The sequence below is a fragment of the Lissotriton helveticus genome, chromosome 5_1 (assembly GCF_964261635.1).
Source record: "Lissotriton helveticus chromosome 5_1, aLisHel1.1, whole genome shotgun sequence".
Classification (NCBI taxonomy): Eukaryota; Metazoa; Chordata; class Amphibia; order Caudata; family Salamandridae; genus Lissotriton; species Lissotriton helveticus.
Window position 1 is genome coordinate 1,254,642,002 of NC_136065.1, and position 15,179 is coordinate 1,254,657,180.

Consider the following 15,179-nt stretch of genomic DNA (forward strand, 5'->3'; position numbering starts at 1 on the left):
TTTTCAAAGTTGGATTAGCTTGATGCCTCCGACAGGTGCATTTGGGTGTGCAGCTAATAGATCTAGGGGTTCTCCGTTTGGTCTCTGTTTTCTCCCTCCCTCGCTTCTGGCTCCAGGTACATCTAAAGACAATTTTACAACCTCTAGTTGGTTATGCAGTTGATTGTGGTGAAGAACATACTCTATGTAGGAGCAGGTGATGTCAGAGGCAGAGAAGAATGCAACGTTCTAGGAACGTCACAACAATAGATCTCAATTAGACATTGATCCTTTTATAGAGTTATTTTTGTCAATAAGATAGCTTTTGAAGGTGTCAAATAAAATTCAGCTCTTGATACAAATTGTGACGGTTTCAGCAGCTATAGTGTCATTTAAAAGTGGGGCAACAGTACATTCACCGAATAATGTCAGATATCCTGTTCCGCCCACCTTTCAGTTCTCCCTCCTTATACAAAATTAGCAGAAAGGCAGGGTTTCCAAAGGCACAGCATCAGATGTCTTCACGATATCCTTGTTGTTGGTCACCTTGCTTCTTGCAAAATCACCATTCCTCTCCTTAAAAAACTGAGGTGACTAAACTCTACATCCTCAGGAGCTATGCTGCCAAACTGAGTGAATTTGGTTCCGGTGCCATACCTGCCCAACCTGCATCATCAGCAGGTCTCGGTGTGCTGGGAGTGTGATGTACTGTCCTTGGGCTTCTCCATCAGGCCTAAAAAACAGGCTTGTAGAGCCCACTATGGGGCTATCAGGATTAGGATGAAATGCTCCTGCCTGCACTTCTGGATTACCTTTGGTATCATTGGAATTGATGGAGAGGGGTACAAATCTCCCTGAACATCTTATCGACAGGACATTCCCCAGTGGCTGTGGCTTGTAGAACCTGGATGCAGAGCTTTGGGTTTTCACGTTATTGTGTGTCGGGAATCGGCCTATTTGCTGTCCCCCCCATATTTTAAAGATATGCATCCGCACTTCTTGTTTTAGCTCCCACTCGTGCATTGTACTGGCTTTTCTGCTTAGCATATCCACTTCCGTATTACTGATTTGCGTATGGCTGGGTCTGAACTGGGATGGTGAAGTGAGTTAAGGAATGATGATGGGTCTAACCCAGATCTATTAGTGACTGAAGGTGAGTGTCTAAAAAGTTTCAGCGCTCCGTCTGCTATGCTTACATAGTACTATGCTGTGTGTTAAATGTCAATATAAATGTCAATCCGTATTTGTAAAGCGCAAACTACTCACCCTTACGGGTCTCAAGGCGCTGGGGGCCGTCATGGAAATTAAGTGAGCTATTGCCCAGAGTCACATGGTGCTGAGCTGAGCTGCTGCCGGAGCCGGGGATCAAACCGTGAACCCTGTTCTCCGAAGTCAGCTGCCCTGGCAGCTGCACCACACCTCACATACTTGTGACATACTGGAGAATGTGGTCTGACATACTCTCCCTGTGTATAAATCAGGGATGTGTATATGGCACACCACAAAGGTTTTCGAATGGTGTTTAATTGGCAGTGCAATCTATATCATATGTTACATCGCAAATTGTCCATTTGCATGTTTTCACACCAGCTGCATTTTAGGAACCCCTGTGAACTGCTCTGACTGCAGGGATGACGGCTGGCAAGCAGACGGCTATCCTCTCTTTTGCTTTCCCATATGGATTTTTTTTTAAGCAGCCAGTGTCCATCAAATAAGCAGGTTCTTCTTTAAAAAGAAATGCTTCCTGTTTGGGAACTTTCTGAAGTGAAGTATGTAGGTGAGCTGGACAACTGACTCCTCCCTCCAGAGACCATCAAATATGATTCATAAAGGGGAAGATCTCACATGGGACGGCTATTTGTGCTCACAGCTATGACACAAAGTGATTGTGGCACTGTAAAATTAAGTGCTCTGTCAAAGAATTATACAATGTCAAATTAGGAATGTCAGACTGGGGGTGATCACCTTGAGCCTTAGTTGACAACCGAACTGGAACACAAGTAGAATCTGAGTTTCTTTACAGTAACATTTTGTGAAACCAAGGTATTATCTAAAAAGAAATTGGCCAACGCAATAAACAAGTATTTCCTCACTAACTAAACTAAGATGGAGCAATTATATATCCTGAATTATGCTATAAGAACTCCGAAACAATAAAAGTTCCAGCATACTATACTCAGAGCATGAAATGTTGGTCAAAACTGAGCCCCTTCAAAAACACAGCCGTTGCATATGCAGAGCCTTGAATAGTCAAAGTTTGAGCATAATAATTACCCAACAGAGAGTCTTTAGACCCTGTGTCTTCTCAACTTTTACAAGAGAAGAGATACCAATAACGCTGATGCCAGTTACACAGTGGCTTCTGAAATTCAACAGTAGACTTCTTGTGTAGTCAAGTTGGCTAGTTAATCGTTACATGCATGCAGCATGGCACTACATTTTCAAATTCTGGTAATTTATGACACTAAAAGAATGCTCCATTATTATATTGAAATACACGCAGAAGGATGTAAGCATATTGGTGATTTTAATTTGAAAGCAAACAACATACCCCAAAAATATTTGCAATTTAAAAAACAATGGACAAAGGTCCAGAGCCCAGTACAATCAGAAAGGTGTATAATCACAACCTTACTAGAACCTAAACCCTGAGCTAATATGAGAGCTGTCATATTCGGAGAGGCTGTTATCATAGCCCTGATACAATGAGATGTTTGCCAGAACTTGTATACTCATTGCATGGTGCCAAATGTGGCAACGGAATCAAGAAAACGATTTCTCAAACATGTAGTCCCTTTGGCAAGTAGATGTTTTATACAAAAGTCCTGGACAAGAATTAAAAACTTTCAGAATTTCGGTGACATTTGGGGCAAGGGGAAGATTAAAACATTCGAGGAACTACAGGTTGAATTTGAATTGATGGTAACTGAGTACTTTCGCTATGCGCAAATCCGGCATGCATTGAAGGCAGCCCTGTCTGAGGAGGAGGACCTACCTGAGGCCTTACCTCTCGAGGATAGAATTTTAGATGGTAATTTACCCGAGAAAACAATCTCCCTGATCTACAAGAAATTAATTAATCATAGGGCGGATCTCCTTAGGCAGTTGAGGGATAAATGGACGCGAGACGGTATAGAATTGGATAATGAGGACTGGCAATTGGCTGTGTCCTCTCCAAAAGTGGTTGCGATCCCAGCACAATTGCGGCTTGTTCAGTTAAAAATACTACACAGGGTTTATGTCACAGGCCCCCGTCTTGTCCGGATGGGGTTATCAGACGTAGGTTTGTGTAGACAGAAGTGTGGTCTTACAGGTACATTCCTCCATATCCTTTGGGAGTGTCGGTATATCGTCGAGTACTGGGGCAAGATTCATAACACGATACAGGAGGTTTCGGGGGTCGCAGTTCTGCCGGAGGCGAGGAGATGCCTCCTTAATATATGGGAGCCTACTGATCTTAATTTGGCACAAACACAATGGACTACACTAAGTTATATGATAACTAAAAGGAATATTGCTCAGAAGTGGGGATCCGAGCAGCCTCCTACCCTTGAAGGCTGGAAAAACGACCTGGATTGGTGTATGTTTCGTGAAAAGACTGTTTCCATAGCGAGAGAGCCGACCTCGAAAATGGGCATCAGTTTGGGGGCCTTGGAACCAATACAGGGGAGAGATCTGTGTGCTACCTAGAGACTCCGTGTTTGATATGGCCCCATCCCCTGGAATTCTTGTGATGTATGTACCTTGAACCCCCAAACCCCCCCCCCCCCCGGGAGATGTAATGTGATGTTATGATGTGATTCTTCTGTACTGGGCTCTTTCTTTTTTGATGCCTTGTTTTAATAAAAAAGAAATATAAAAAAAAATTCTATCAGACAGCAATATCAAAAGATGTAGTTGTCCTTTTGGGTACATTAGTTCACCTCCACATACATTAGAGGATTCATTATTTTGGACTAATCTAGCGTCTCGATCTCAAAAGCTTTTGATTCAGGTAGGACATACATAATTTCTTCCATCTTGCAGAATCAAAAATGTTCATAACATTTTTTTTTATTTTACAAACTATTCTTGGCCCCATACTCTCCAGAACGCCATCCTTTTTTAGGTCTCGCTGCGAGAACTATAGTCGTCGTCTCAGCCGACTACGAGTGGAGACGAGATGGCCATGGGCGCATCATTGTCAATGGGAGAGACACGCGCGCAGTATTGTGAATGGTATTTGGTCGCGCGCGTGAGCTTCTACCGTAGTGGCAGAATCAGATCACGACACGCGCCTCGTGAACAGTTCACATGACTTTTACGTTTCCTCTGCGATGACGAGCACGCTTTCACTTTCGCGAGCGAGTGCGCGAGCCGCAGACCACGCCGGTATTGCAAAGCCAAAAGACGGAAGCAGCAGAGTTCACGGACCTCTGACGGGCTTGTTTAAAAACAGCACCGCGCACGCTTCACCAATGCCCCGCGTCTTCTTTAAAATGTTGTTTACTAAAAAACAACTCGGTCCGGTGTGATGTCATAGGGCGATGGTGCTCTTCGGCTGACCCTGCTGACTAGGCTGCTAGTTTGAGATGGCGGGCGACCCGGTGCAGGACGAATTCACCGCTTCAGAGTCAAGGGATGAGTTGCTGGAGTGCCAAAAACCGATGCTCTCTGGACCGGGAAGATCCCTCTGCAGTCACAGCACTGCTGTAGCCATGGGAAGTATGCAAGAGAGCTCCCGGTGATCTTCTGTGGGACGGACCAGGCAGCCCGGCTGGGGCAGACTGGAGGGGCTGCGGACAGAGCTGCAGAAAGCAGGTAAGGGCTTCTCGGCAACAAAGCCCCTCGTGCATTGCATACCTAACCGCCCTTCAGTGACACCCTTCCCGCCTGCGGACACCCGGCTTTGCCACGGTTACTTGTACCCTCTTTACCACCCTGCACACTCCTCCGCTCTGCCACGGTCTGGTTTATAATAAACAGAGGAAGTGGCCTGTCTATTGAACCACTAACTGCAAACAGCTGTATGCGCCCTACCCCTGCAAAACATCGGCTAACACACTGTACGGAAATCTGTGGCCCTCACCCCCCACGGCCAGCCTCACGCAGCCTTTAAAAAGGAAATGCAATTTCAACAGAGTCGCTGCTGTGCTATTATAGAGTTATATATGAATCCAGATGGTCGGATCAAGTGCTGGCAAAATGGTGCGTTTTATTTTTACAAGACTCGGCGGCAGAGGGGGAGATCACAGACCCTCTGGCTCAGAACAGCTCTGCGAGCCACATGCGAGCGTGTTAACCAACTAAGAACATAGCTCTTAGTTGAAGTTTACAAAATATAGATTAAATTAAAATGTTGGCAAAGTAGCTTCAGTCGAGTCTATGCCCACTCAAAGACATGCGAGGTCACACAGCATGAAGTCCTGGCAGGGCTGATACTGCCGTTCATTCTTCTAATGTTCATAAGAGGAACTCGCCAACACGTTTGTTATACAAATGCCTCGATAGTGCGATCTACATCGACTAATATTATTGTGAGATTGATTGGCACAAAAGAGCAGACAATTTAGCCAAAGTACAATTTAAGTTCCACGTCCTTATACACACATTATCGATAATATTGTGTGACAGTTAACGTATTTACAAGAAGTGGGGATGGAAAATGAATGGAAAGTGAAGGTAAAAGTGAAGGCACATGCTTCTACTTCTTACATAATTATAATAGGTAGCGTAACATTGTAGGCCCAGACTATCTGAAATAGTTTTGTAGTCAATTTATTCACAAAAGTCTGCTGTAAAATGATCTAAATTACAGTGGTGCTGTGTCATCGGTCGTCCATGCCCCTCTTCTCCTACTCGGACTCCAGCAGAGTTCCGGTCTACTGCATTCCCCCTATTAATGATACCCGCGCACCTTTTATCTCCCTCAAACTGGGAGAGGAGGGATGGCAGCAGCAAAGAATCTCTGTACCTGCCCTTCAATGAGTGTCCTGGCACTGCTGAAAGATGTCACTGGTACTCTTGATTGTGACCCCGTGCTGAAACTGGTCTCCGTGTATCCAAGCCCCTGTAGTGCTTTGTGAAGAAACAAGTGTACTGCGATGGACTGGAAAAGGCTGACTTGGTAACCTACTTGCACCTGGTATTTCATAGCAACACGCAGGACCTGGTCTATAGTGCTTCTAAGACACCGTACCGTAGGGCAAATCGTAGTGCAGTAGAGGCAGATCGCGATTAAATACTAAAGTTCTGCCCTTTCCCACCAAAGATGGTTGAAAGGGGCGTGGGCTGCATCCTTGCCTCAGGCCCACTGTAGCTACACCACACATTCTGTGCAGGGCAGTTGTGCACCACGGTTATTAGCAGGTGGGGGTGGGGCTCACACAATCCCCATTACACCCATGACACCGCCTGGAAAAGCCTGTAAGCTACAGAGACCTCTGTATGGGAGAGCCTTGACTGAACGGAAGGCAGGGCCCAGCATCATGGACACCAATCGAAACCAAAACTGCGTTATCCTTTCAACTAAAAAACTGGAGATGGGGACGAGGTTGGGTGCTGCTCATTTTGTGAATCTGCTGGACATATTACAATGATATAATATTATAGCTGCCTTCTGACCCTGCAACGCCTCCACATTTGTACCGACGGGTAAAAGTGTACAGGGATGCAGAATAATCTGTGCCAAAGGAGACGATAGTGACGCTGTCTTGCTTAGAGAGGTTACAGGGAGTTTTGAAACTGATGTCCGTTGTTATTCATGTGACTATACTCGTTGATAAAACCACGTTTTCATAAAACCGCAATCTGTCTAGACTTTGTCTTAAATAATAATGTGTCTTTGCTATCTGCTGCGCCCTTAGTTGGAGATGGCTGACATTCTGGCTTGATTGGTGGTTGTGACAATGGTTGGAGGTGAAACATTCAGTATATGGTTTTGTGTTTGGGTACTGATTGATATGTAGATAGTTGGTTTGCTATATCTCTGGAGGCCATGTCCGTTTTGAATAAAACAATTACAGTTAATTGCGTTTGTGCCTGGGTGTTAATGGATTTTATTGTCTATGGCCTGGCAGCCCCATTTCTAGAAGGAGATGGTGAATGGTCTTTTCTTTTTGCACGTTATTTATGGTCTGGTGGACGTGGTACAGGTAGGCTTTATTTTTATTTATTTATTAGTTTTCACTTTTATATGGCGCAAACTTTACCCGCAGTATCAGAGTGCTTTAAATCAGCATGCTTATAACAAGCAAGACTAGCACTCTATATTACTGCCAACTTTGCTTAGCATAACCAATAGCTAACCATTCACAAACAATGTTTATATACCAATTGCAAATTAAAGAAAAAAAAATTAATGCAAAGCATTGTCATTTACAATGCCAGTAACTCAAAGTTTAATGCTGAGAGACCTATTGCAGTGCAAATGCTTGTCTTTACATGTCATGAAAGATTTCCGAGTAAAACACATGATAAGTCTCAAAGTTAGACATTGTTTTAAAAGTAAACAGGTCTCCCTTCTATGCTTTCTGACCTGTGATGAGACAATTGTTGCTTTCCCTTCTGCCCGAGCCCACCGGTCCCAGCAGGTATTGGGTTTTATCGTGGTTTAGTCCGATTGACACATCTGAATTTGAATGTATATCATCTGCAAATAAAGACACATAACCACAATTTAGAATATTATAGGATATAATTAATACTATCTTTTTATTTCCATAGTAAACATGCTACACTTATGGACAAGAATTAAACACTTTCACAATTCTATCAGTCAGCAATATCAAAAGATGTAGTTGTCCTTTTGGGTACATTAGTTCACCTCCACATACATTAGAGGATTCATTATTTTGGACTAATCTAGCGTCTCGATCTCAAAAGCTTTTGATTCAGGTATGACATACAAAAATTCTTCCATCTTGCAGAATTAAACATATTCATAACATGTTTTTTTATTTTACAAACTATTCTTGGCCCCATACTCTCCAGAACGCCATCCTTTTTCTTTACATGTCATGAAAGATTTCTGAGTAAAGCACATGATAAGTCTCAAAGTTAGACATTGTTTTAAAAGTAAACAGGTCTCCCTTCTATGCTTTCTGACCTGTGATGAGACAATTGTTGTTTTCCCTTCTGCCCGAGCCCACAGGTTCCAGCAGGTATTGGGTTTTATCGTGGTTTAGTCCGATTGACACATCTGAATTCGAATGTATATCATCTGCAAATAAAGACACATAACCACAATTTAGAATAGTATAGGATATAATTAATACTATCTTTTTATTTCCATAGTAAACATGCTACACTTATGGACAAGAATTAAAATCTTTCAGAATTCTATCAGACAGCAATATCAAAAGATGTAGTTGCCCTTTTGGGTACATTAGCTCACCTCCACATACATTAGAGGATTAATTATTTTGGACTAATCTAGCGTCTCGATCTCAAAAGCTTTTGATTCAGGTATGACATACATAATTTCTTCCATCTTGCAGAATTAAACATATTCATAACATGTTTCTTTTTATTTTACAAACTATTCTTGGCCCAATACTCTCCAGAACGCCATCCTTTTCTTTACATGTCATGAAAGATTTCCGAGTAAAGCACATGATAAGTCTCAAAGTTAGACATTTTTTTAAAAGTTAAAAGGCCTCCCTTCTATGCTTTCTGACCTGTGTTGAGACAATTGTTGCTTTCTCTTCTGCCCGAATCCACAGGTCCCAGCTGGTATTGGGTTTTATCGTGGTTTAGTCCTAATGACACATCTGAATTTGAATGTATATCACCTGCAAATAAAGAAACATAACCACAATTTAGAATATTATAGGATATAATTAACATTATCTTTTTATTTCCATAGTAAACATGCTACAATTATGGACTCTGCTTAGCAGTGATTTCACATTAACCATACGAAGATTTGTTAAAGTCATTGAGAGTAAATATAGTGTATGTTTAATTCTGCAATCTATTCTTAGCAGGGTGGCCTATTTTTGCAGCTGACTGACTGTACTGGCCAATGCAGAACTTTTCCTTCAATTGCTTTTAAGGAACAATCTAATTTAATTGGTGAGTGAAGAGGAGGGCACATAGAATACCCATCACCATTCGGACTTAAACCTCAGTATGTGGGGGAGCATACAGCATACCCATCACCAATGACATAAACATCAGTATATGACATATATGTTAAGGATGTAATTAGTTCCCATTCTCCACTTGTGGTAGACCTCACTTACAATCGCCAGGTAGCGCGAGGGCCTATCGTTATTAATCGTTGGCTCTTGCGGATCCCTGATATTAGGGAGGCGCTGCAGGAGCGCACGGAACTATATTTTGCGGAAAACGTCGGCACGGTAGACTCGGCTGTCACCCTACATAGCGGTTATAAAGGGTGAAGTTCTCGCCCTCAAGACGCGTCATCTGCGTAAACACGCCGAGCAAATCACACAGGCGGAATCTGATCTCATTAGCCTCGAGGCGTCCCATAATGCTGCACTCTCGGAGTCCACTGCTTCTCGCCTCCGTGCCCAACAACTGATCTACAAGGCATTGGCCCAAGAGACCGCACAGGCGAGGCTGCTCCACACGCGGCATCGGGTCTATGAACTTGGGGACAGTGCAGGCAAGATGCTCGCTTGGTTGGAGCGTCGGGACCAAGGATCCCGATGGATATCGTCCATAGCTAAACCTGACGGGTCTGTGGCGACGGATCCACAAGACATTGCGGACATGTTTGCCGACCACCTTGAACAGGTTTATACTGCTTGCAATGTCTATTCGGCAGCCGAATCCAGACAACTGTTGGAGGAGATGCGTCTTCCGACCATCTCGGACTCCGACCGGTTTGCCCTCGATGCTGGCCTTACCTCGGACAAGCTCACCACGGCGCTCTTTGCGGTGAACTCCGGCAAGGCCATGGGCCCCGACGGTGTCCCTGTTGAGTTCCAGAAAGGAATAGTTCCTGACGTTATGCCCCACCTCCTCAACATGTTTACGGAGAGCCTAGAACTCGGAGTGCTCCCCCTTGATCAAAGACTGGCCTCAATTGCGGTCATTTTGAAACTGACCAAGCCTCCCACTGCTTGCAGCTCCTATCGTCCGATCTCCCTGATCAGCGCTGGGGCCAAAGTCCTGGCTAAACTACTAGCGACTCGTCTTCTCCTGGTGCTCCCCTCCCTGATACACGCCGATCAGTCCGGCTTTCTCCCGGGCCGAAACACGGCGCTGAATCTCGCAGGGTGCAAAACGTGTTGAGTCGCCAACCCACCATGACTCACGATGCCGCTATATTATCCCTCGACGCAGCAATGGCATTCGACTCGATCGAATGGCCGTACCTGTTCGAGGTCCTTCGCCGCTTTGGCTTCGGACCCAAATTTATTGGTTGGGTGCGTCTTTTGTATACGGACTTCCTTGGCCAAGTCAGGGTCAATAATTTCACGTCCCGGAGATTTCCGCTCCATCGGGGCACCAGGCAAGGATGTCCCCTTTCCCCCTTGCTGTTTGCCCTCACCCTGGATCCTCTGGCTCATTGGGTTCGCACCGACGTCTCCATCAGAGGACTGAAGTGGAGTGATGAATCTACAGAAAAGATCTCTCTCTACGCCGACGACATCCTGATATATATGTCGTCCCCACAGTCCTCCATCAACCGCCTGTTCCACGTTCTCACTAACTTCGGGAAATACTCGGGCTACGCCATAAACTGGACCAAATCGGTGCTGTACATGTTACACGGCCCGCCACCACGCCTGCCCAGGGGGTTCACGATCACGTTGGCTACGGATGATTTTACTTACCTTGGCGTTTTCATCACTCCCGATCACACGGTGTTCTATGATCGCAACTTGCTAGGCCCGCTCCGTAGACTCCGTAGTGACGTTGCCCATTGGCGATCACTTCCGCTTTCTCTCCCGGGCCGCACAGCGTTGTTTAAAATGTTAGCGCTTCCACGCTTCCTATATGTCCTACAAAATTGCCCCTTCCCCGTTCCGGACTCCTATTTCAGGGCGGTAGAAGGCGAACTCAGAACCCTGCTCTGGGACGGCGGCACGGCTCGGATAGCTCTCTGTAAGCTGTTTCAGGGCTGGTACGATGGGGAAATAGCCCTCCCTAACCTCCGTCTTTACTACTGGGCCTCCCAGTTTGTGGTGATCAACCACTGGATACACGGTTCACCTCTAAATCCGGCTTTCCTTTTGGATAAAGACCAAACGGGTCGTGAAGGTTATCTGGGGGCCCTTTATAGCAAATCCACTAAATCTAGATACATTGGGCCTATGTCACATACGGTAGACATCTGGCACAGAGCCAATAGACGGTTGGGATGGGCCAACAGACTTACCAAGGCATCGCCTCTGTGGTCCGCACAACGCCTGGGTTCCCTTTGCTTTTCCCGGGGCTTTGATAGGTGGGACGCGATCAGGATTTCTGAGGTTGGAGACCTTATACACAAGGGTAAATTGCTGTCCTTTTGACCTACAAGTTAAGTACGCCCTGGCATCCACTGAATTCTTTAGATACCTACAAATCACACATGCTCTTCAGATCGCCTTTCCTGACTTTGCCTCTATTCCTGACACCTCCCCTCTGGAAGACAGGCTGTTGTCAGAGCCTCTGCCTGAAAAGGCAATTTCCCTTACCTACCGTAAGCTCTGCAATAACCTCCCCGACCCCTTCCTGTCGCTGCGGGCCAAGTGGGAGACAGACTTGGGTCCCATAGACGACAAGGACTGGTGGGCGGCATTAATGTCTCCAAGGGAATCGGCTATCTGTCATAGGTTTCGTTTGATCCAATTAAAAGTGTTGCACAGAGCATACATGTCCGCCCTTACCCTGGCCAGGATCGGTCGACGACCTGACGCACTGTGCCTGCGTGGTTGTGGGCTCCCTGGGACCTTTTACCACATCCTGTGGGACTGCCCTGTGATACAGCGGTTCTGGGCGGCTGCGATACGCAAAATGAGCAGCTCCCTGGGCAAACTGCTCCCCACATCGCCTAGAGAATGTATCCTCAACATGTGGGGGCCAAACGACCTAACCGCTCCAGAGTTGCAATGGGCGGCGCTGGGGTTTTTGTTGCTCAAACGCTCGGTGGCGATGGGTTGGGGCTCTCCTGACAGGCCTTTGGTGATAAGGTGGGTGGCTGCTATGGACTAATGCATGATAGCAGAAAAAACTGTGTATAAAATAAGGGGCTGCCCCAAGATGTGGGACAAGAAATGGGGACTCTGGAATTCATACCGTGGCGAGCTCTGTGTCTCTCCAACGGCGGAATTGGCGATGCCCCGTAGGGATCCGGGTGGGGGTGTATAGGCTGGAGGGTGTGGGATTTGTTTCCATTGTGATCTGCCAATGTTTATTATGAATCCTGTGTTATTCCTGTCCATATGTTTTACACCGAACGGGGGATTTGGGCGCCGCAACACCACTAGTCGAAGCTGGACACTCAGGCTGGGACGTATACTATTTTGACTTCTCTCTGCTGGACTTATGTTTTTGGTTATTGTTACTGTTCAAAGAAAAAAGGTGGTGCGTCTAGTCTAGCTGTGTCCACTGCGGGTATTAACTTGCTCTTACTGTGGTTTATTATACTGGAATGCCGTCCGACCTCAGGGTTGTGGACTGAATGGTTGTGTTCAACAACTCACCCTGATTACTGCTCTTCTCCTGTTGCCTGCAGGTATACAGATGCAATTGTATCATTGTCTACTGTCAACACCACAATAAAAACATAAAAAAAAAAAAGGATGTCATTAGTTCTATCGCAGTGATCACCTGCTGCTAGTAATTCTGTACAGGGCTACATTCCCAGGCGAGATGTAAAAATTAAATCGCCATTATCCGCCCGCACCTATCACATTTATTAGTGTCGCATAGCTGGTATTTGTGTATCTTAACCGGGGTATAATACCAACGGTGTAGGAATTTATAATGGGTGATGCGTAGACGACTACTAGGGGAAATTTGTTCAGTCTGTTTACAGCAATACACCCACTGTTGATCAGTGATTTCTTGCTCCAGTTCTGCGGACCACTTATCTCGAGCAGAGCAGGGGGTGTATGTAAATGTAAATGTATGAAACTTATATAGCGCAGGACTTACCCTGGGGCATCTCCGCGCTTGCTTAGGGAACCCGTCCTGGTATTCCCCTGTGAGAAACCCCGGCAGGGTATCCACAAGGTGAAAGCCAGGCATCCCGCCGTGAGGGGCCGATGTGGAGATTAAGCAAGGTATTGCCCAGAGTCGCAGAGTGTGACCCCGTGAGTCGAATAGGCACCGGAGCGAGAATTGTCGAGACCGTGGAATTTATGAGCCCTAGACCCGACGAGGCGGGGAATCGAACCCTGGTCCACGGTCGATCTCAGATTCCGGGTCTGCCGCCTCTAACCACTGAGCCACACTTCTCCACTGTGACGCTGGTATAGAGGCAATGATATAGGATGGATACTAAACGTGAGACGTTGTCAGTGCGTAGTACGTGTCGTAGCGGAGTGCACAAATCGGGCGGGGTAGGAGGGGGTGTATTCTTTAAGGCCCTGTCGAAGACGCACATTAGAAAGATGTCCATAGGGGAGGGCGGGAGCTTGGAAAAGAGTTGTTGTGACGTACAAAATTTGCCATAAAGGGAGAGGTACCACCAGCAAGTAATGTTATGCTTAGCTTTGGTCTTTTTAAAAGCGCCTTCATGCAGAACTGGCATTCTCGGATCGTATGTGAGGTGAGGCGAAGTAATGGTGAATATAGGGTGGGCAGCTGTTATCGAGTAGAAATGCGTTGCCAGGCTTTTACCGTGCAGTCCACAGGTCGGGCTACTATCATTGGGCGCGGGTGCATCCAGTATATCCACATCATTGCCAGGCTTTTACCGTGCAGTCCACAGGTCAGGCTATAATCATTGGGCGCGGGTGCATCCAGTATAACCACATCGAGCTGTATGGGGTCTGCTCGCCAATGTTCATTTGCTACATGAGGGGAGTATCTGGGAGGGTGGAACCAGTAATGGGTGTAATGCGCCTGAACACATAAATAATATAGTTCAAAATTGGGGACATCGAAATCCCCCTGAGAGTATGGGCGAGTATGTCCCATTGAAATCGCGAATGCGTACTGCCCCATATTAAACGGATTAACTCCGATCGAGTGAAGAAAAGAACTGACAACCCGGGTCATAAGGAATATTTAAAAACAGGTACAAGAACTTGGGGAGGATAACCATTTTAATAAGGGAGAGGCGACCCGACATGGTGAGAGGGAGAGCATTTAATCTAGTTATACAACTCTTGGGCTGCTCCAACGCACGTCCATAGTTGAGCTTCAACAACTCCTTGCTGTCAGCAGTGATATGTATTCCCATGTACTTTAAGTCAGAGCTGCACCATTCTATGGGAAAGTCAGTGGTGAAGGGTAATGCAGAAGCAGTGAGTGGAAAAAGTTGAGATTTGGCCCAGTTTATATGGATGTCCGAGAGGCCACCAAATATGACAAATTCTCGAAGTAGCGGGTTAAGATTTTATATCAGCTCTCTGACATAAAGAGTGACATAATCCATGTAGAATCAGATGAGGATTGGGCAGAGGAAGCAGTGAAAGGCCCTATCCTGACGGTGTTGCCTTATCTTGGCCGCCAGGGGCTCCATGGGATGGGCGAAAATAAGAGGAGAAAGTGGGCAACCTTGCCGGGTGCCCCGGGTGATAGGGAAGGGGGAAGAGATATGTCCATTGATGAGAACTCTTGCTTCTGGAGAGGTATATAAGAGACGTGTCCATGCTAAAAAACCTTTGGGGAGTCCCATACATTGGAGGATGGTAAACAGGTAGTCCCACTCAACAAAATCAAAGGCCTTTGTGGCGTCTAAAAAAGCTGCCACCAACGGTGATTGGGGATTAACGTTCTGCAGTATGGAATACAGAGTGCGAAGATTATGAGAGGTTGCCCTACCAGGGATAAAACCATCTTGATCAGGAAATACTAATTTGTCCATCAAAAGACTAAGGCGGTTCACCAACAACTTGTCTAAGATGTTTGTGTCCGTACTGATCAGAGAGAGGTGCTGATAAGATTCGCAAAGGTCTGGACGTTGGCCATGTTTCAGAAGAGAGTTGATGAGGGCCTCTCTCATCAAGCCTGGAAGGATTTGAGCCTCTTGGGCCTCCAGGTAGACTTCCTTCGATACAGGGAGTAATTGATCGAGGTAAGTTTTGTAAAAATCG

General features: G+C 45.9%; 1 protein-coding gene across 3 annotated transcripts in view; it reads right to left on the minus strand.

Annotated features, from left to right (window-relative positions):
• LOC144755269 (uncharacterized) overlaps nucleotides 1-15,179 on the minus strand; it is a 171,717-nt gene that overhangs the window by 100,167 nt on the left and 56,371 nt on the right. For all 3 annotated transcript variants that reach the window (XM_078644034.1, XM_078644033.1, XM_078644035.1), the window contains 3 exons: nucleotides 8,637-8,750; nucleotides 8,066-8,179; nucleotides 7,496-7,609 (listed from right to left, as the gene is read on the minus strand). In XM_078644034.1, coding sequence (XP_078500160.1) covers nucleotides 7,496-7,609; nucleotides 8,066-8,179; nucleotides 8,637-8,750 — 342 coding nt within the window. The remainder of the gene's footprint in view (nucleotides 1-7,495; nucleotides 7,610-8,065; nucleotides 8,180-8,636; nucleotides 8,751-15,179) is intronic.